The sequence below is a fragment of the Pseudorca crassidens genome, chromosome 2 (assembly GCF_039906515.1).
Source record: "Pseudorca crassidens isolate mPseCra1 chromosome 2, mPseCra1.hap1, whole genome shotgun sequence".
Classification (NCBI taxonomy): domain Eukaryota; kingdom Metazoa; phylum Chordata; class Mammalia; order Artiodactyla; family Delphinidae; genus Pseudorca; species Pseudorca crassidens.
The window spans coordinates 36,602,042-36,621,587 of NC_090297.1; the positions used below are offsets into that span (position 1 = coordinate 36,602,042).

General features: G+C 47.8%; 2 protein-coding genes and 4 non-coding genes across 6 annotated transcripts; 5 read left to right on the forward strand and 1 right to left on the reverse strand.

The window, feature by feature from the left end:
• Positions 1-9,353: 9,353 nt before the first annotated feature.
• RPS8 (ribosomal protein S8) lies at positions 9,354-12,070 on the forward strand. The gene is made up of 6 exons (XM_067725894.1): positions 9,354-9,490; positions 9,896-10,002; positions 10,470-10,569; positions 10,955-11,130; positions 11,363-11,492; positions 11,909-12,070. The coding sequence occupies exons 1-6, from the start codon at positions 9,487-9,489 to the stop codon at positions 12,016-12,018; spliced, it is 627 nt and encodes a 208-aa protein (XP_067581995.1). The 5' UTR covers positions 9,354-9,486; the 3' UTR covers positions 12,019-12,070.
• Positions 9,735-9,812, forward strand: LOC137220325 (small nucleolar RNA SNORD55/SNORD39). The gene has a single exon (XR_010941627.1). It is a non-coding gene; the product is annotated as a small nucleolar RNA SNORD55/SNORD39 (small nucleolar RNA).
• Positions 10,287-10,390, forward strand: LOC137220336 (small nucleolar RNA SNORD46). The gene has a single exon (XR_010941638.1). It is a non-coding gene; the product is annotated as a small nucleolar RNA SNORD46 (small nucleolar RNA).
• LOC137220335 (small nucleolar RNA SNORD38) lies at positions 11,191-11,258 on the forward strand. The gene has a single exon (XR_010941637.1). It is a non-coding gene; the product is annotated as a small nucleolar RNA SNORD38 (small nucleolar RNA).
• Positions 11,724-11,792, forward strand: LOC137220334 (small nucleolar RNA SNORD38). The gene has a single exon (XR_010941636.1). It is a non-coding gene; the product is annotated as a small nucleolar RNA SNORD38 (small nucleolar RNA).
• A 3,269-nt stretch (positions 12,071-15,339) lies between the features above and the next one.
• BEST4 (bestrophin 4) lies at positions 15,340-18,710 on the reverse strand. The gene is made up of 9 exons (XM_067725895.1): positions 18,555-18,710; positions 18,368-18,462; positions 17,542-17,775; positions 17,199-17,353; positions 16,716-16,793; positions 16,237-16,422; positions 16,056-16,136; positions 15,790-15,944; positions 15,340-15,616 (listed from the first exon to the last, which is right to left on the reverse strand). Exons 1-9 carry the CDS (start codon positions 18,704-18,706, stop codon positions 15,340-15,342), a joined length of 1,413 nt encoding a protein of 470 aa, XP_067581996.1. The 5' UTR covers positions 18,707-18,710.
• Positions 18,711-19,546: the final 836 nt, after the last annotated feature.

Consider the following 19,546-nt stretch of genomic DNA (forward strand, 5'->3'; position numbering starts at 1 on the left):
TCTCAAGCCATAGTGCAGGGTGGGATCCGACCTCTGTGACTGCAGAACCTTAAGTGGGTTGTTTAACCTCTGTGCTCTCTGAAATGGGAATAATGCTTGTACAGTATAGAATTACTATGAAAACTGAGTTTTGGAATTCCCTGGTGGTCCAGTGGTTAGGACTCTGCGCTCTCACTGCCAGGGGCCTGGGTTGGATCCCTGGTTGGGGAATTAAGATCCTGCAAGCTGTGCGGTGTGGCCCAAAAAAAAAGAAAAGAAAACTGAGTTCACACACCAAGCAATAGGTACAATGTCTCACACTTAATAAGTGCTATATAATTACTAGCTATTTAAGCACATAAGAACAAAGATTTTTGTTTTAATACTGTATCCACAGTATCCTGAACATATGACAAGCACACAAAATATTTTGAATGAATGAATGAACGGTTCTCTAGGCACTCACTGTTCTCCAACCACACTGACCTTTATTTCTTGAATATGCCAGGGCTTTTTAAAAAATAATGAAAATGTGGGCTTCTCTGATGGCGCAGTGGTTGAGAGTCCGCCTGCCGATGCAGGGGACACAGGTTCGTGCCCCGGTCGGGGAAGATCCCACGTGCAGTGGAATGGCTGGGCCCGTGGGCCATGGCCGCTGGGCCTGCACGTCCGGAGCCTGTGCTCCGCAGCGGGAGAGGCCACAACAGTGAGAGGCCCGCGTACCACAAAAATAAATAAATTAATTAATTAATTAAAATAATGAAAATGTAATTTTTACATTTATTGAAGTGTAATTCACAGTATGAAATTCACTCTTTTAAAGTGTACAATTTAGTGGGTTTTAGTATACTCATTTAATTGGGCAACCATCACCCCTAATTCCAGAACATTTTTATGACCCAAAAAGAAATCCTGTTGCACGTCAACTATACCTCAATTAAAAAAAAAAGAAAAAATGATCTTCAAGCAGCCACATACACACCCCCATTCATCTCTCCCCGCAGCCCCAGGAAAAAACCAATCTATTTTTCCTTCACTATGGATTTGCCTATTCTGGACATTTCATATAAATGGAATCACATAATATGTGGTCTTTTGTGTCTGGCTTCTTCACTTAGCATATGTTTTAAAGAATCATGTTGTAGCATGTATCAATTCACTCCTTTTTATGGCCCAATAATATTCCAATTGCATGGCTATACTTTTTGTTTATCCTTCACTTGATGAATTTGGGGGTTGTTTCCACTTTTTGGCATTATGAACAGACCATTTGTGCTATGAATACTCATGTACAAGTTTTTGTCTGAGCATATGTTTTCAATTCTCTTGTGTATATGCAAGTCCTTTGCCCATTTTTTAAGTTGGATTGTCTTTATTGTTGACTTGTAAGAGCTCTTTATATATTCTAGATACTGGACCCTTGTCAAATGTATAATTTGCAAATATTTTCCCTCATACTGTGAGTTGTCTTTTCACTTTCTTGATGGTATCCTTTGAAGCACAACAGTTTTTAAGTTCGATGAAGTCTAACTTACATTTTTGTTGTTGCTTGTGCTTTTGGTGTCATATCTAAGAATCTCGTGCCAAATCCAATGCTGTGAAGATTTACTCTAATGTTTTCTTCTAAGAGTTTTATGTTCTTATATTTAGGTCATTGATCCATTTTGAGTTAATTTTTGTAGCTGCTATGAGGTAGGGGTCCAAATTTACTCTTTTGCATGTGGAGATCCAGTTTTTCCAGCATCACTTATTGTAAAGACTATTCTTTCCCCCATTGAATTGTCTTGGCAACCTTGTTGAAAGTCAGTTGATGGCAGAGGCAGGAGGGGATTGAATGAAGGCAGTCGAAAGGTAAAAACTTCCATTTATAAGATAAATAAGTGCTAGGGATGTGATGTACAACATGATAAATATAGTTAATACTGCCGTATGTTATACATGAAAGTTGTTAAGGGAGTCAATCCTAAGAGTTCTCACAGGAAAAAAATTTTTTCTATTTATCTTATATCTATATGAGATGATGTTCATTAAACTTATTGTGATAATCACTTCATAAGTATATAAATCAAATCATCATGCTGTACAACTGAAGCTTATACAGTGCTATATATCAATTATATCTCAATAAACTGGAAGAAATAATGAAAATAAATTTTTAAAAAAGAAAATGAACATATATGAGTGGGCTGATTTCTGAGACTTTGAATGCTATTCCCTCGGTCTATATGTCTATCCTTATGCCAATACTTCACTGTTGGTTACTGTAGTTTGTAATAAGGTTTCCTTTTTTTTTTCAGCTGTGCCGTGAGGCTTGTGGGATCTCAGTTCCCTGACCAGGGATTGAACCTGGGCCGTGGTTGTGAAAGCCCGAAATCCCAACCACTAGGCCACCAGGGAACTCCCATAAGTTTTGAAATCAGAAAGTGTGAGTCCTCCAAGTTGGTTCTTTTTCAATATTGTTTTGGCTATTCAGGAACACTGGCAATTCCATATGAATTTAAGGATCAGCTTTTCCATTTCTGCAAAAAAGGCTGATGGAATTTTGATAGGGATTACATTCACTCTGGGTGGTATTGCTATCCTAATATTGTCTTCCAATCCATGAACGCAAGATGTCTTTCCACTTATTTAGGTCTTTAATTTCTTTCAACAATATTTTATAGTGTACAACTCTTTCACCTCCTTGGTTAAATTTATTTCCTAGGTATTTTATTCTTTTGGATGCTATTGCAGAAGGAATTATTTTTAAGTTCCTTTTCAGATTGTTCATTGCTGGTGTATAGAAACACAACTGATTTTTGTGTGTTGATCTTTTTTTTAACCTCTTTTTAAAAATTGAAGTACAGTTAATTTACAATGTATTAGTTTCAGGTGTACAGCAGTGATTCAGTTATATATATATGTATATATTCTTCTTCAGATTCTTTTCCATTATAGATTATTACAAGATATTGAATATAGTTCCCTGTGCTACATAGTAGGTCCTTGTTGTTTATCTATCTTATGTACAGTAGTGTGTATATGTTAATCCCAAACTCCTAATTTATCTCCTCTCCCCCCGCCCCCATTGTGTGTTGATATTGTACCTTGCAACTTTGCTAAATTCATTTATTAACCGTAATAGTTTTTTTGTAGATTCTTTTGAGATTCTTTCTATATAGGATCATGTCATCTGTAAATAGAGAAAGTTTGACTTCTTCCTTTTTAATTAAGATGCCTTTTATCTCTTTTTCTTGCCTAATTTCCCTGGATAAAACACCCAATGTAATTTTGAATAGAAGCGGTGAGAGGGACTTCCCTGGTGGTCCAATGGTAAAGAATCCACCTTCTAGTGCAGGGGATGCCGGTTCGATCCCTGGTTGGGCGACTAAGCCCGCACACCACAACTACTGAACTCACGCACCTCAACGAGAGAGCCCACGTGCCGCAAACTACAGAGCCCATGCACCCTGGAGCCCGTGCACCACAACTAGAGAGAGAAAACCTGCATGCCACAACTAGAGAGAAGCCCACCTACTGCAACTAGAGAGAAGCTCGCGCACCGCAAGGAATACCCAACATAGCCAAAACAATAAAGACGAAGAAAAAAAAAGTGGTGAGAGTGGATATCCTTGTCTTGTTCCTGATCATTAATTATGATGTTAGCTGTGGCTCCTTTATCAGGTGAAGAAGTTCTAATTTGTTCTAAACACTCTTATTGAGTGTTTTTAACATGAAGGGATATTGGATTTTGTCAAATGCTTTTTCTGTGTTTTGAGGTGATCATGTGTTTTTTCCCCTTTATTATTAATAAGGTATATTACATTGATTGATTTTCAGATGTTAAACCAACCTTGAAAACCTAAGATAAATTCCACTTGCTCGTGCTGTACAGCCTTCACTTCCTGCTCGTGCAGAGCTTCAAGGTCAGCCATATATCACCGATATTAGGGCCTTTGCAGGTCTTTACTGGGCATGTACTCAGTCCTGCATACACACATGACCGTCTAGATTTTCTAGATTCCCAGGAAAATGTGGGAATTTTAAAAACTCCCATATTCTCCTATTTCTCCTTTTTTAAAAATATTTTTTTATTATTATTTTTTATCAGCCTCTTGTCAGCCCCAACTCATAACCCTGCCTCAGGCAGTTGTGTTGCCCCTGACTTTTTTTTCTTATAAACACAAGGGGTAGGGCTGTTCACAGAGTGAGCTTTGAGTGAGATCAAATAAAGACAAGCCCTAAGAATGGAGCTTTTCAGCCAGCTGCCAGACAGGTCAAATGGTGATAGTTCTTTGGGGATGAGGTTTTTGGGGAGCTCCAGACCCATCTGCCCCCTCCACCTGCTGTTAGGCTGCCGCTTTTCACAAGTACCTTAGCCAGAAGGCTACTACTGGTTTTCAAAGCTAATGTGGAGCTAGGAGAAGGGGAGGGGATTAGGGCAAATTAAAAAGCAATAAAGATCACTGAACAAAGTTTTAGCTGTTGTTCTTGAATAAATGCTCCTTGGATTGTTGTAAGTCTTTAGTTAATTTCAGAGTTCTGGAAAAGTTGATTTTGACGATTTTTGCCAGTGTTCTCGTTGCTTTATTGGAGGAGTGGTTTTTCAAAGATCCTTACTCCACCATTCCAGAAGTGCACACCCTTCTCAGGGCTTTTCACACTTGATGTTCCTTCAGACTGGAATCATCAGCTCTTGAAAATGTTCCTTTTTTCTTTCAGGTCTCAGTTTACCCCAGGTATCTTGTCACCCCAGAGAAGCAATCTAAGAGCATCTTAACTCAAGTTTGCCCTAAGACAGCACATTATTTCCTTCATAGCATTTATTACAGTCTAAATATCTTGTCTTCTCCAGTAGAGTTTATGCTTCAAGTAAGTTTTTTTTTGGCCACGCTGCGCAGGCAGTTCCCCTATTGGAGTTTGAACCCAGACCACGCAGTGAAAGCCCAGAATCCTAAACACTAGGCCACCAGGGAACTCCCCAAGTAAGTCTTTCATTGTAAAGATCCTCCAGGGCCTAATGCCAATTATTGTTCTTAATTTCTAGTAGCAGTAGTCTGCAGATATACGTGCCTTTAACCAGCAGCATTCTGTAACCCAGGTGTCAGGCACAAGAGGTTGGACCAATCCCAGGTTTAAGGACTTACAGGGTGAGGAGCTGGTGAAAGCTTACGGTTGAGGGAGGTAAAGATGCTCATGTGTAGGCACAAAAAAAATGCCAAGGGTATTATTAGAGGAAGAGACAGTGAGTCAGGACATAAAATCTTCCAGGCACAAATTGGTGAGAACTAGAATTTATAGGTAAGTTCAATAAAGAGGAGCAGTGACTGTTGTAGTCTTAGATTCAAAGTTTGGTTTTTAGGGAGGATAGAGTAAGAATGGTCTGAAATTGGCAATGAAGACCATAGAGCACACCTGTCTCCCATCTAGAGAACAGCATAGTCATCCTCCACTTGAGAAGGCTGACAAGAAAAGAGAGAAAATCCCGAAAGAAGCAGATTTATGGTAAAAGGAAACATTCAGAGAAGAGGGTGAAGATATACAGGATTTTTCTGATGAACACAGGACACAGAAGATTTTTAGAAAATGAAGAATGGTGGGAGATGGGTTTAAAAACGATAATATAATACCTAGGTCAGGATTAGAGCATGGGTGATAGGTATAATCTGGGAGATGATTTTTTTAAGGTGACTAATGAAAATAGGGACAAAGACATAAGACAATTAATGTTAATGGTCTCAAAGCACACGGAGTGATGGCCTGGCTAGGAGGACAGCAGAAGAGAGGATCTCTCCAGGATCACACAGCATCATAGAGCCCGTTTGACTTCTGCTAAAGCAAGAGTAGAGACTTGGAGGGCATGGTGTGGGACACAGAGATCTGTCTTGCTCTGATTTCAAGAACTCCAGAGTCCATCTTGAATATTGCCCCAACAGAGATTCAGATGCATTTATTAGTTTACCTTTCAAGTACATTAAAAAAAAAAGGCTCGAGTTCAGGGTTTTGGGGCATGAGCCTTCCATCTTGCGCGGCCCTGCAAGAAACCTTTCTCTGCTCCAAACTCCAACGTTTTGGAATTGTTTGGCTTCACTGTGCGTTGGGCGCAGCAATTTGTGTTTGGTTACATCTCTGCTAAAAGAAGACAAAGTACGGACCACAGTGTCTCATGATCTGCAGATGCAGACGACGGTGGCGGCTACAACCCAGAAAAACTCAGCTCATTTACAGCGCCTCCATGTGAGCGATATGCCACCTACTTCTGCAAGATGTCGAGGTTGTTGAACACCACAGGTAGCTATAGATTCCACTGCCTCGAATCGGGGACCCCAGGACCGGCTGTTTCCTGCACTCCATCTACCCTTACCAGACCAGTGAGTACCTGAAGGCCTTGGTAGCTGTGGGGGACATTTGCCAAGACTATGACAGTTTTTTGGTGGAATGCTGTGGAAAATTGGAATTCAAAAATCCCACTGTTTCTATCACATTGAGGTCATCCACAACGCGGAAGAAAGTGGCTCCTAATATAACTTCCCACAGTGCCTCTAAATTACATATAGACTTTGGGTGAATTGGATCTGGGTAAGGCTTTGCCTTTATGTGGAAGTTTGATGTTTTCTCTGCTTCTCTGGCATGGTGTTTTGAAAAGTAATTTACTTTCTAGTAATTTCAAACGTACAGACAACTTTACATACATAAAATAAGTCTAATAACTTGATTAAATATATCCCTAAATATTAATGTTGACATTATTTTAAATGGAATTTTTTGTTTTTCCTGTTTTTTTTTTAATTAATTTATTTTTGGCTGTGTTGGGTCTTCGTTGCTGCGCGCGGGCTTTCTCTAGTTGCAGCGAGCAGGCGCTACTCTTCCCTGCAGTACGCGGGCTTCTCACTGCGGTCGCTTCTCTTGTTGCGGAGCACAGGCTCTAGGCACGTGGGCTTCAGTAGTTGTGGCTCGCGGGCGCTAGAGCGCAGAGTCAGTAGTTGCGGTGCACAGGCTTAGTTGCTCCGTGGCATGTGGGATCTTCCCGGACCAGGGCTCGAACCTGTGTCCCCTTTATTGGCAGGCAGATTCTTAACCACTGTGCCACCAGGTAAGTCCTAAAGTGGAATTGTTTTCATAAATTCTTTTTCAGATTATTTATTGCTAGTGTATATATATAAGACAGATTTTTGTGAATTGATATTTTGTCCTATAACTGCTAAATTAGTTGACTAGCTCAAATAATTTTTTGTTGTTATAGGAAGTTTTATAAGATGAAGTTTTATAAGATGATGTGATCTGTGTTCTGTGAATAAACACAGTTTTAATTTTTCCATTCACATATGGATGTCTTTTATTTCTTTCCTCAAGACTCTGGGTAGAACTTCCAGTACACTGTTGAATAACTGTGGTGAAGGCCTCCTTCCTGGCCTTCTTCCTGATTTCAGGAGTAAATCTTTCAGTCTTTAATACTGAGCCAGATGTTTGCTGTGGCTTTGTAAACTACTCTTTTCCATATTGAATAGATTTCCTTTTATTCCTACTTTGAGTGTTCGTATTATGAAATAGCACTGGGTTTTGATTATAGCTTTTTCTGCAGTAACAACAACAAAATGCTCATGTGAAACAGACTAGCTGATGGGGTGGACCACTGGGTTAGGTGGATAGAGGAGTGAGACCATGGTGGGTGGGGGTGGGAATTATCAGTCCCATTCTCTTCCAAGCTTCAGACTCATCTTTCCAACTACTTTAAATACAAAGATTAGCAACTATATGTCCCACAGGCAATTCAAACTTATCCTAAGATTGAACTTTCCAGAAACCTGCCTCTCCTGTGTTCTCTATTAATGGTGGTGTCACCCCACCATTAATGTGTTTTCCCAGGGAAGAAACCTCATGTCACTCTTCTCTCATCCCCTTAATCCAGTCTATCACAAAATCCCATCACCAAACAAATGCCCCTTGAATCCACCTCCTCCTTTTTGTTTTTTTTGGTTTTTTTGGTTTGGTTTGTTTTTTTGGCCACACCAAGTGGCATACAGGATCTTAGCTCCCCGACTAGGGATCAAACCCTGCCCCCCTTCAATGGAAGCACAGAGTCTTAACCACTGGACCGCCAGGGAAGTCCCCCCTTTCTCCTTTTTATGCCCAATGCAATTCCCTTTTCTTTTTCTTGTGCCAAGGGGCTGGGGATGGAGAGATGAATGACATATGTGCACTAATTCTTAAGACCTCAGTCTACTGGGAAAACCCATTGAATACAATGTTAGTAAAACAATAATTTACTCAAATATTTGAGTACCATTCAAGTATTTATTGAGTACTTATTAAATACCAGGCATTATTCTAGGTGTTGGAAATACAGTAGTGAACACAGTTCCTACTCTAATGCATATTATATTTTAGTGGGAAGACAGATAATGAGCATGTAAAAACAATGTTAGTATTGAGTGGGTAGAGAAAAAGGAGTGTGGCTATTTAGAGAGCGGGCGCAGGGACTTCCCTGGTGGCACAGTGGTTAAGAATCCGCTTGCCAATGCAGGGGACAAGGGTTTGAGCCCTGATCCAGGAAGATCCCACATGCCGCAGAGCAACTAAGCCCGTGCGCCATAACTACTGAGCCTGCGCTCTAGAGCCAGCCCGTTCTCCGCAACAAGAGAAGCTACCGCAATGAGAAGCCAGCACACCACAACAAAGAGTAGCCCCCGCTCACCGCAACTAAAGCCCGCGTGCAGCAAGGGAGACCCAACACAGCCAAAAATAAATTTAAAAAAAACCTGAGTGGTGACACAGACCCTACAGCCCACAAAGGCTACAGTATTAACTTACCCTTTACAAGAAAAGTTTGCTTTATGCGCTCTCCCTAGGTTCCGTTCATTCTGGTAGCTTTGGTTACCATTTATACGCCAACGATTCCCAAAGTAACACCTTCTGTCCAGATCCCTTCTCTATGGATGGACCAGACATGACCATCCATCTGCCTGTCATTCCCACGTGCGGGAGTCACCAAGAGCTCAAAATGCACACGTCCAGACCAGCTCCTACCTCAGCCTACCCATTCTCACTAAGTGGCACCAATAGTCATCCAACTGGTCACGTGAGGAATTCGGAATCCTTGACACACCTCCCGCCCCCTAAACCAAACCCTTCAAAACAAAACCCAAGTCCCCCTCTCGTTTCCACCTCTACTGCCTTCCGCCCTTCTCCAACGCACTCACAGCTCTCATCCAGGACTACAGCAGTAGCTTCTAAAACGGGTCTTTATAAGGCGTAAATAAAACCAGGCAAGCCCCGCCCGAATTGTGCCCTGGGTCTCTCAACCTCCCCCCGAGGCGCGCACAGGGCCGGGTTCTGCTGCACCCCAGCCTGACCCTCGGCCGGGCTGCAGCGCCCTCACGACCTTCTCAGGTCCAAGACCTCGGCACCCCGCCCTCCGACCCAAGGCCGCTCTCTGCGGCGCCCGGAAGATACGTCAAGAGGCGGGGCTACGTTTTACAAACGGAACCGTGACGCTTTGCGTTTTCTCTTTCCAGCCAGCGCTGAGCGATGGGTGAGTGGTTTTTTGCTTTGGGGCCGCGGCTGGGGAACGAGTTCAATCCGGCGCCATCCTGCCTCGCAGCCCAGCCGGGAGCGCGGGCGCCCGGGCCCCGGGCAGCGAGCCTCCGCGAGGAGGGTGATGCTCGGGCTTGGGCCGCCTGGGCCGCCTGGGCCGCTCCGGGGGCCGCACGGACCGGGGCCGCGAGCGGCACCATCATGGCTGCCAGGGTCGGGACGGGAAGGGGCCGGGCCGCACACGCGTGATGACAACTTGGAAATGCTGTGACCTCCCGACTGCGCTATGGGGGAGCCAACCTTGGAGAGCTGAGCGTGCGGCCGCCGGCGCGGGGCGTTGGGCTGGCGGGCCCCGGCCCCGGGCTCCCTGGCTCAGGCTCCCTCGCCCCAATTCCACACGTAGGCATCTCTCGGGACAACTGGCACAAGCGCCGCAAGACCGGGGGTAAGAGAAAGCCCTACCACAAGAAGCGGAAGTATGAGCTGGGACGCCCCGCTGCCAACACTAAGGTGCGTGCGGGGCCTCACCGCCCGGGAGGTCTCCCACCTGCTCTCCGCGGTCCACCTGAATCTTTGTGGGGCTCTGCGATTTGCTGTAGGGACTAGGCGGCCTCTTCGCCTTTGCGTGTTGGGTAAATACTGAGAGATTGCATGGTGACAGCTACTGTGTCCTAGTGGTACCTGCAGGGCGCCTGGAGCGAGTGGGCTCTTCAGTGATAGTCAGAAACCTGGAATTTTTGTTGCACGGAGACTTAATTTTCAGTGTTTGGAATTAGGTTTTTCTTCTTGGAGGTAACTAGAGTGATGAAGAAGTATCCTTAGGCGTGGTTGTGGCCGTCTTGGTCACCTGTGTGCCACTTGCCAATGCTAGGACTTGTCATAGTTACACTGACTGTTACCTCCGTCCAGCTCGGGTTCCCTGCCCTCTCTCTAGCTTCTCCTTGATAACGTACTTCCTGTCTCCTTGTGTTTTCTAGATTGGCCCCCGCCGCATACACACAGTCCGTGTGCGGGGAGGCAACAAGAAGTACCGGGCCTTGAGGCTGGACGTGGGGAACTTCTCCTGGGGCTCCGAGTGTGAGTGAGGCCCTGCAGGCGTGGGTGGGAACTCAGCACTTAAACCTTTTCTAAGCTTCAATAAGTGCTTTTAGCAGGAAGTCCATGGCCTGAACCAAGATACTGAAATTTTTCCTGTTGAAATACCTTGAGGTTCTGGAGCTTTCTCTCCATCCTGTCCTGCCTCTTAACTTCTGTAGCTTCAGGGATTGGGGCTGAATCTAGAGACCATGTATGTGTGGGTGTCAGCCACGTCTGGAAAGATGGGTTTGTGGAAGATGAGCTTATGCCCTATGGCTCTGTAAAGGCTTAGAGTTCCCATCTCCTTAGGCCCTGCTAGGGTGCGGGTGGGGGACAGTTAACCTTAGGTTCACATGGCTTGATTCTGAATTTCTCCTGTGAGCAGGTTGTACACGCAAGACAAGGATCATTGATGTTGTCTACAATGCATCTAACAATGAACTGGTCCGTACCAAGACCCTGGTGAAGAACTGCATCGTGCTCATTGACAGCACACCGTACCGACAGTGGTACGAGTCCCACTATGCACTGCCCCTGGGCCGCAAGAAGGGGGCCAAGCTGGTGCGTGTTTGGGGAACCAATGTCCTGTGGGGGGAGGGGAGGCCGCCCTGATTCCAGCCTTCTTGTGATGAAAACTCTGTCCAGATCTGCTACTAAAGGGAGAGATGAAAGCTTTTAGTGCTGAGGAAGGTGGCAGGGGCATGGGATATGCAGTGTTGAAGGCTATGACATTCCTTCCCTGAGATAGGGTTTGGGGAGGCCCCACTAACCCATGTGTGTTTCCTTTATTCAGACTCCTGAGGAGGAAGAGATTTTAAACAAAAAACGATCAAAGAAAATTCAGAAGAAATATGATGAAAGGAAAAAGAATGCCAAAATTAGCAGTCTTCTAGAGGAGCAGTTCCAGCAGGGCAAGCTTCTTGGTGAGATGGCTTTTGCGTTTGGCAAAGGGGAGGGTCCCAAGATACGGTGTGCCCTCTGTGGGCTAGAGAGTTTGGTAACATCACACAAGCACAAATCAGAATATTTGGTCATCCCATTAGTTTGAAGCTGAAATGGAAAATAGTGGGCAGGAGCCCATAGGCCTGAGCTTGGTTTTTGCCTCTGAATTTCAGGAGTATTCTGAGAAGTCTGTGTCCAGGCTTAGGGGGTTGTCTTAGTGATGAAAACTTTGTCCAGTTCTGCTACTGACTTTAAGTGATGATAAAGTATATCTGAGGAGACAGTGGGCTTCATGCCTGCCCCCAGGATACCTGGACCAACATGGACTCCTAAGGGGATACGTAGTGTGGGTAGGCCCACAGTGTCATTTTGCTAAGGACCACATACTCTCTTGCAGCTTGCATCGCCTCAAGACCAGGCCAGTGTGGCCGAGCAGATGGCTATGTGCTAGAGGGAAAGGAGCTGGAGTTCTATCTGAGGAAAATCAAGGCCCGGAAAGGCAAATAAATCCTCTTCTTCCTATCTTAGCTCATGTTATAAAGGTGTTTATTGTTCTATGCCCTGTGTCTGAGAATATTTGATTGTTTGGCACACAGTAGAGTGCCCTAACTCCCTTTGCCTGCCTCCGTTTGCCCAGGCCTATTATGTGCCTTTCTATAGCAGGAGGAACATTTCTCACCCCTAAGGCTGAGTTTCAGTGGCATCAGGGATGTGGCATGCAGGCTGAGGAGAGACTGTATGAGGGAGGCATCCCAGCACGGGGCCCCCAACAGTATTGGGCTGTTGACTGGACCATGATTGGAACCTGAAACCATGCTGCTTCTATAAGGTTCTCTTAGAGACCCTGTGTGCAGACCTTGGTTTTAGGGGTTTATTACAGGTTCATGGATGGTCTAGAAACCTTGAAATTGTGTTCCAGATTTCTGCATTGTTAAACAGGTTATACACATTGACATAATCTGTATGCTGTCAGCTTTTGGATGTCTTTCTGAAGTTAATTTTCCTTTGAACCCTAATCCTTTCCCCTCTCATTACTCAAAATTATGTAATATTACCAGTGATGGCTGCTGAATCTCTAAGGGTCAGCTCTTGTCTTCAGTTTAGCTACATTGTCTGTCATCAACTTTTAAAGATGGTTTAAGCTCCATCTTTCTAACTAGCTCAGACCTACTTGACACCTGCATTTGGATATCATAATCGGACTCTAAAGGTCACCATGTTCAAAACTGATCACGTTCTTCAGCTTTCCCTTTTTAAACAGTTTCTCAATTATTTGACTGCAGCAAATAGTGGTCTTCATATGACAACATAAATCTTAAGGTCATCCTTGGGTCATAACTCCCACATCTAATGTCACCACATCTTGTTGCTTCAACCTTTAACACCACCTCTACTGTTCTGGTCACATCTCTGCATCCTACTTGCTCTTCTGTTGTCCCCAGTGCAATCCCAGCTATCAGTGATCATTTTTAAAGATATGATTTTTTTTTTTTTTTTTTTTTTTTTGCGGTACGCGGGCCTCTCACTGTTGTGGCCTCTCCCGTTGCGGAGCACAGACTCTGGACGCGCAGGCTCAGCGGCCATGGCTCACGGACCCAGCCGCTCCACGGCATGTGGGATCTTCCTGGACCGAGGCACGAACCCGTGTCCCCTGCATTGGCAGGCAGGCTCTCAATCACTGCACCACCAGGGAAGCCCAAGATAAGATTTTTTTTTACAGGACATCCCATCTCAAAATTCCTACCAGATGGTACGGAACTCAGTGGGACGTGGTCCCTTCTATAGTGACTGCCATCCTGGCCTTACTGAACATATGTTCACTTACTATTCCCTGTGTTGGGAATACTTTCCATCATATACCCACATTGCTTATTCCTTCCAGGTCTTTGTTTTGTTAGTCTAGTGAGTTCTTCCCTGATCACAGGATTTTAAATTGTACTCCCCTCCATGCCATATCCTTTGCCCCTGTTTTTTCTCCTTATCTCTTAATTTGGCATAAATTTTGCTCGTTTTATTTGCTTGTCTTTTTTTGCCCTCTATTAGAATATATCTCCAGGGGAACAGGGATATGTTTCCTGTGGCATCTCCAATACCTGGAAAAGTACATGGCAATATACCAGGCACTCAAATATGTGCTTAAGTTAATGCATTCTAAAGAAAAAAGGTTTTATCCAGTTTAAAGTTGTTGGAAAGCACATGTCTTAAGAGCTAAAGAAGTACAAAATCTAATTGGTCCATCACCTTGGCTAAATTGCAGACTTCTGTGAATAGACGTTTGGGAAAGGTGAACCCCCTTTTCTAGTACAAAAACTTAAGGACAAAAGGTCAGTCCAGTCCTCTAAAACCTTACCATTGGCTCTGGGGAGACCTGGCCTTGGCCTTCCCACCCAGTGATCTTCCCTTACCACCTGAACATTAGCTGATGTTTGCTGAGCTGTGTGTTGGGCATGGCACAGGAACACTTTGCCTTCATCTTCTAATTTGAGCTCTACAAGGCATTGATGTTTATTCCTCCCCTCCTTCACCCTCTAGTCAGTCCGTAGGATAAGGGGTTCTTTTTCTAAAGAGCCTTGAATTCATCAACTATCCATCTGCACTGCCTTCATATATGACCGTTCTTACCCTGGAGCAAGGCTACCTCTTCTGTAGACCCAGCAAAACACCTCAGGTTCCGTCTGAGTGAATGGTGACCACAAGGTGCTTTGTCTTCACAGTATAGATTTGTCGACCAAGGCTGAGAAAAATTCAGTATCCCCTGTCACCCAGCAGGAAAGTAGAAGCCAGCACTGTAATCCTGTCAGTCAACAGGAGGCTGCGCGTCCTCACAACCTCTGCCTACACTCTTCATGCCTCCCTTCCTTTGAATTCTGGCATTTGTCTTCCTTTGGCCTTAATGTTCAGTTTTGGCATTCGCCAATTTTTTCAGTGGTGGCTGAGCTTAGAAGGCAGGAATCTTAGAGAAAGTCAGTTTAGCAGCAACTCTAATATAGTGCTCTGTGGGGCTGTTTTCCACAATGCCCCGTCTTACTACCATCAGCTGAGTGCTGCGGTCCGACCGCAGAGATGGATGGACCTGCAGCTTTCACCCCTTAAACTGTCCTTTTTCCCTGTTTGGTTGGTGGGAGCAGAGAAGGGCTTGGTTCAGATGCTGGAAGTCTAGGCTGGGTGGTGTATGACTACCCTCACGTCTCAGTTGAATCAGCTTCAGGGCAGACTCTCAAACCCTCATCTTCAGTCCATTGGCAGAGCATGCCAATTCAGTTTTAAGCAATTTTAATTGCACAGTAATAAATACATTTTCATTGTAAACAAAATTGAATATGACAGATGAAGCAAAAGTACCCCAGCACACACTTTGATCCCTCATCAGAGTGAGGTTATCACAATAAGGAATATCCTAAGCATCTTTTTATGTATGACTCAAATTGTGATCCCTGGGGCAGCAGCAGCAGCATTCCCTGGGAACTTATTAGAAATGCAAATTCTTGACCCCATCCCAGATTTAATGAATCAAACGCTGGGAGTCGTACCCAAAACTTTAACCAGCCCTTCAGTGATACTGATGCTCCCTCAAGAACCGGCCTAGCCCCGCATTGCGGAGGAAATTAATCGTGCCCCTTGGCTCTAGTCCTCTGTACCTCGCCTCTTGTATCCTAGCTTCACCTCCCCCAAGCCAAAATGGATGCATTCCTAACTCTGGTTCAGGCTCTTCTGCCCTTTCAAGGGTTGTCCCTAAGTGCTCCGGCTTAGGGTGCATGGAAGTGCTGCTCTAATAGCTCCGGAGGGCCTAGGGGAGGCAGCCAGATGGCCCGGCCCCGCTGCCTCTGCTTAGGGCTCCTGAGCCTCGTCCCCTGACCCCGACGCCTCCTCCTCCTCGATGCGGTCCGCGGCTTCGAGGTCGCCGCCCTCCTCGGCCCGGAAGCGCAGCAGGTGAGGGGTCCGGGGGGCTCCTCGGATGCGGCCGAAGTTCCGGAGGCTGATGGCTGGCGAGGGCGCTCCTACGCCCAGGAAGCGGCTGAGCAGCGGGGTCTGCGCGGCAGTCACCGGCCGGGCTGGCCCAGGGGACGTCTCCACCTGCAGGCTCTGCTCAGGGTCGTCGCTAATGCTGCAGGTGGGCGGGAGGGCGGTGTGAGTGAGCCTCTGGCAGCTGGGGGACCGGCTCCCCAGAGTGGGGCCTGGGGCAGGAGGGACCGAGTCCTGGGCACCCCGGAGGGTGGGTGGGGAACTGGGGCCCATGAGCTGACTCAGGTCCTGCCTCGGCCTGCGTGGGCCACTCACCGCAGGTTGAAGGTGGAACCCAGGAAGGAAGGCCGCAGTGACTCGGCCACAGTGGCCACAGTGTAGGGCGGCTGCGCCGAGTCTTCATCCCAATATGGGTCCTTCTCCGCAGGTGGCAGGTTCTGGTACATGTCATCCACGGAGAGCAGGGACACCTGGGGCGGGCAGCGGGTCACAAGGATCCCCCTCTCCTGCATACCTGGGCTGAGAGCTGGCAGGGAGGGAGAGCCTGACTGCCAGTGAGCTGCCACCAGACCCCTAATCACCTGCAAGTTGCGGTCTATAAGCTTGTTGGTTTCAAAGTCGTCATCATCCTCACCAAAGGGATTGATGATCTGTTCTGCCACCTGCAGGTGATGGAGTGTTTTCTGGGCTTAGAGCCCTATTTTCTAACCCCAGAGTTGGGGTGGGCCCTGGGCCCATGTCTTGACCACCCGAAGTGCCCACCTTGAGCCAGCCAGCATAGAAGAAGAACTGCAGCAGAGTGGTGAGAGGCACGTACATGTCCAGGTCCCCCAGGGCTGGCCCTGGCTCCAGAAGCTTCTGAGGTTTCGCAGCCCCTGCCTCTGACTCCACGAACTGGCGGCCAACCAGGGAGAGGGCAAAGAAGGAGTATACTGCTATGGTCACCACCTGGAGAAAGGGAAGCCAGGCTAAGTGGGGCAGGGAGAAATGCCACCCCTGCCCCAAGGGCCAGTGGCAGATCTAATAAGTATAATAAAACATGTAGCAAGGTGTGGCAGCACCAGATAGGAGGGGATCATCTTAGTGGGGGGTCCAGGGAGGCTTTGAAGATGAGCCTGTGGCTGTTGAGTGTCTCACTGGACCAAACTGCCCCAGGGCAGGTACCATCTCTAATTCTCGGTGTCACACACAGCACAGGACATACAGTAGGCACTGGGACTGGGGAGGTGAGAGGCAGTTACTTGGGTGTAGACGAGGGGGATGCTGATCCAGTCATAGTGGAACAGCATGCTGCACTTGGCCCGGTACTTGTTCAGCTCCTGGTGGAATAGCAGGAAGAGGAAGTCAGTGGAGGTGAGGAAGGAAGAATGGGGAGGGGACAGGGGAGCCCAGCACACGTTAGGCCTGGGCCAGGTCTAGAGGCTCATTCTGCTTTCAGAGGTGTTGTCAGGCTGGGGTGACTGTGATGGAAAGCAGTTTAGCAAAGTAACTGCAAGGACAGAGCCTGGAGCCAGGTCTGAGGATGATTCCCAGCTCCACTAACTAGCTGTGTGACTTGAGCAAGTTTCTTTTCACTCTGTGCCTCAGTTTCCTCACTTCCTCACACTTGCAAAAGTGTGCTGTACATAATTGGCACCATGTAAGTGTTAAGCACTAAAATTATTATTCCAGTTTGCGAAACTAGGGGGAGGAGGGCAGATGGGTCTGGTCCTAGGCTGACTCACTTCCAGGAGCAGGCAGAGAGCAATGTCATCACGGATTCGCCCATCCCTCCGGGCCTGGGCCGCCAGGTTGGTGAACCAGACGCAGGGGATCCAGTACTTATTGAAGTCAGATTTCAGGCTCTCAAACTTTTTCCTCTCTTCCTGGGACATGAAACCTGCAGGGATGAAGTGAGAGGGATGAAGACTCACTCATCCTTGTCCCCGGGGACTCACCGCCTTGGGGCCCTGGAGCTCCCCCTAGTGGTCAAACCTCCCCTCCCAGGAGGCCCGGGAGGCAGGTCCGGTCCCGCCCGCTCCAGGGCTCCCCCAGCGCGGCACCTGCGTCTGGCTGTGGGCCGCGCACCTGCGTCCACCACGTGCTCCATGGTGGGGAAGCGCTTGAGCACGCGGGTGCTGACCGAGCGCAGCACCAGTACCGACGCGAGGTTGGCGTAGCGGATAAGGGTGCGGCGCAGCAGGCGGCCGCGCTGGTCCACGCCGTGCACGCTGGCCGAGATGACGCACATGAGCTGGTCCGGCAGTGGGATGCTTGTGTACTGGGCCCACCAGCGGTTCACCACCAAGGTCACGTAGAAACCTGGTCACCATCATGGGTAGGGGGGACGGGAAGGCAAGATGGAGGTCTCAGGAGTCAGCGTGTCCTGCCCCCACCCAGAGCGCGTGGTCCAGGCCAGGTGGAACCAAGGCAGGGGGAAGGACACATTGGCTCCAGCACCCTGCCTCTCTGTCAGGGGGACAGCCTCTTCTTCTTGGTCCCTCCCTGATGTACCAACCCAGGCAGGGAGGAAGAAGAGTGCAAACCTCCTCAAGCAGAAGAGAAGTGATGGTTCAAGTCCAGGCAATGGTTAACTCTGAGCCCTGCTTCACATGGGGGTCGGGAGGGAGGTGTCACCTCTCTCCAGTTCTCCTCCAGTACCCAGAGGGTTGTGAAGCCAGCAGGTGGCTTGGGCCTTGTTTGGAGTGAGGGTCCAGCACGTGATAGGCAGGGCCTAGTCCTCTGGAAATCCTGGACCCCACACGCAGCTCCCATGCCTGCTGAGCCTGCTCTGGTTGCCCTCCAAGCGGTTCCGCTGGGGTAATTTTGACCCTCAGAGCTAGCAACCCAACCCAAAGGTAAGGAAAGATGGTTAGGGGGCTACAAGGGAGAACCCCTGGTTCTTTGAACTTACCTAGTACAAAGGACAAGGGGATGAGTTCTGCAGAGCGGTTGCAGTATCGGGCCACCTGAGCATACACAAGCCTCTGTTCCTGGGTCAGCAACAGCCTGGGGAATGTCAGGTGAGGCCTGGGTTAGAGGGAGGTAGGCAGCCTAGTCACCCGCAGGCCAGCCCTGAGACCCTGCCCTCACCCTCGCACCGGTAGGTGATGCTGAGCAGAGCATACAGGGCGATGAATACGAGGAACTCCTTGTAGAGGAGCTTGTAGATGCTTCCCCTCCAACGGAGAAGCAGGCCAGAGAAGCCTCCGAAGCGGGCCTCCGCTACTTTGAGGGTGTATGAAACCGTCATGGTGCTGCGGGCCTGGGGCAGAAGGTTACAAGAGCTGCTCCCAGAGCTGTCCTTCTCCCCCAGCAAACCTTCTCCTTAGCCTGCCTTCTCATCACCCACCTTAGATCCCCAGGCAACCTTCCTTCAACTCTGGTCACCCGCCACCCCAGCCTTCACCCTGTGTCAGTAGACAAGGGGGAGGAAGCTGCAGAGCAGACAGAGCACACACCCACCCCCTAGAACTCAGTGGTGTGTGGGTCAAACCAGGATGAGGTAGGGCAAGGGGGAGCTGAGGTTACACCCTCTCACGCATGAAGCTTCCCCAAGCTCCTCTTCCACTTGCAGGGCTAGGAGTAACCGGGTCCTGAACTGCTGAGGACAGGAGATCCAACTCTAGCCCAGACCCATGCACCTTGGAGTCTTGCTCTCGAAGCTGATAGCTGGTCTCTCAAGGCCCAGGGCACTCTCACCCGCACCCCACATCTACTTACCTGCTCTGGACAGCAGCCTGTGCTGAGGAAGGGGAACTGGGCTAGCCTTCACCCCACAGCACTTAAGTACCTCCTGGGCCCATAAAGTTTGGCTGGACTGAGGTTATCATTGATGGATTGAGGCTGTCACCCAGCTTTCCCTGGTGCTGGGAACTGGATGTGTCTCCCTATGCCTGCAGGGCTGGGCTGGCCTTTGAGTGTCATAAATGCCATCATCATTGACCCCACAGTTCACACCATGTCCTTGAAGCCAGGGTGACAGGAATTACTGTCCCAGCTCCAGGTGAGAAGACAGATGCATGATTAAGTGTTACAACAGCTGCTGATCGCAGAGCACTGACTAAGTGCCAGGCACTGTGCCAAACACCAC

Excerpts from the sequence above, each read along its gene's own strand:
- BEST4 (XM_067725895.1), bottom strand. The coding sequence starts at position 18,706 with ATGACGGTTTCATACACCCTCAAAGTAGCGGAGGCCCGCTTCGGAGGC. Across the intron at positions 18,463-18,554 it reads CTGCTCAGCATCACCTACCG|GCTGTTGCTGACCCAGGAAC; the intron begins GTGCGAGGGTGA and ends GACATTCCCCAG. Across the intron at positions 15,617-15,789 it reads GGTTCCACCTTCAACCTGCG|CATTAGCGACGACCCTGAGC; the intron begins GTGAGTGGCCCA and ends GCCCACCTGCAG.
- RPS8 (XM_067725894.1), top strand. Across the intron at positions 10,570-10,954 it reads CTTCTCCTGGGGCTCCGAGT|GTTGTACACGCAAGACAAGG; the intron begins GTGAGTGAGGCC and ends TCCTGTGAGCAG. Across the intron at positions 11,131-11,362 it reads GCAAGAAGGGGGCCAAGCTG|ACTCCTGAGGAGGAAGAGAT; the intron begins GTGCGTGTTTGG and ends TCCTTTATTCAG.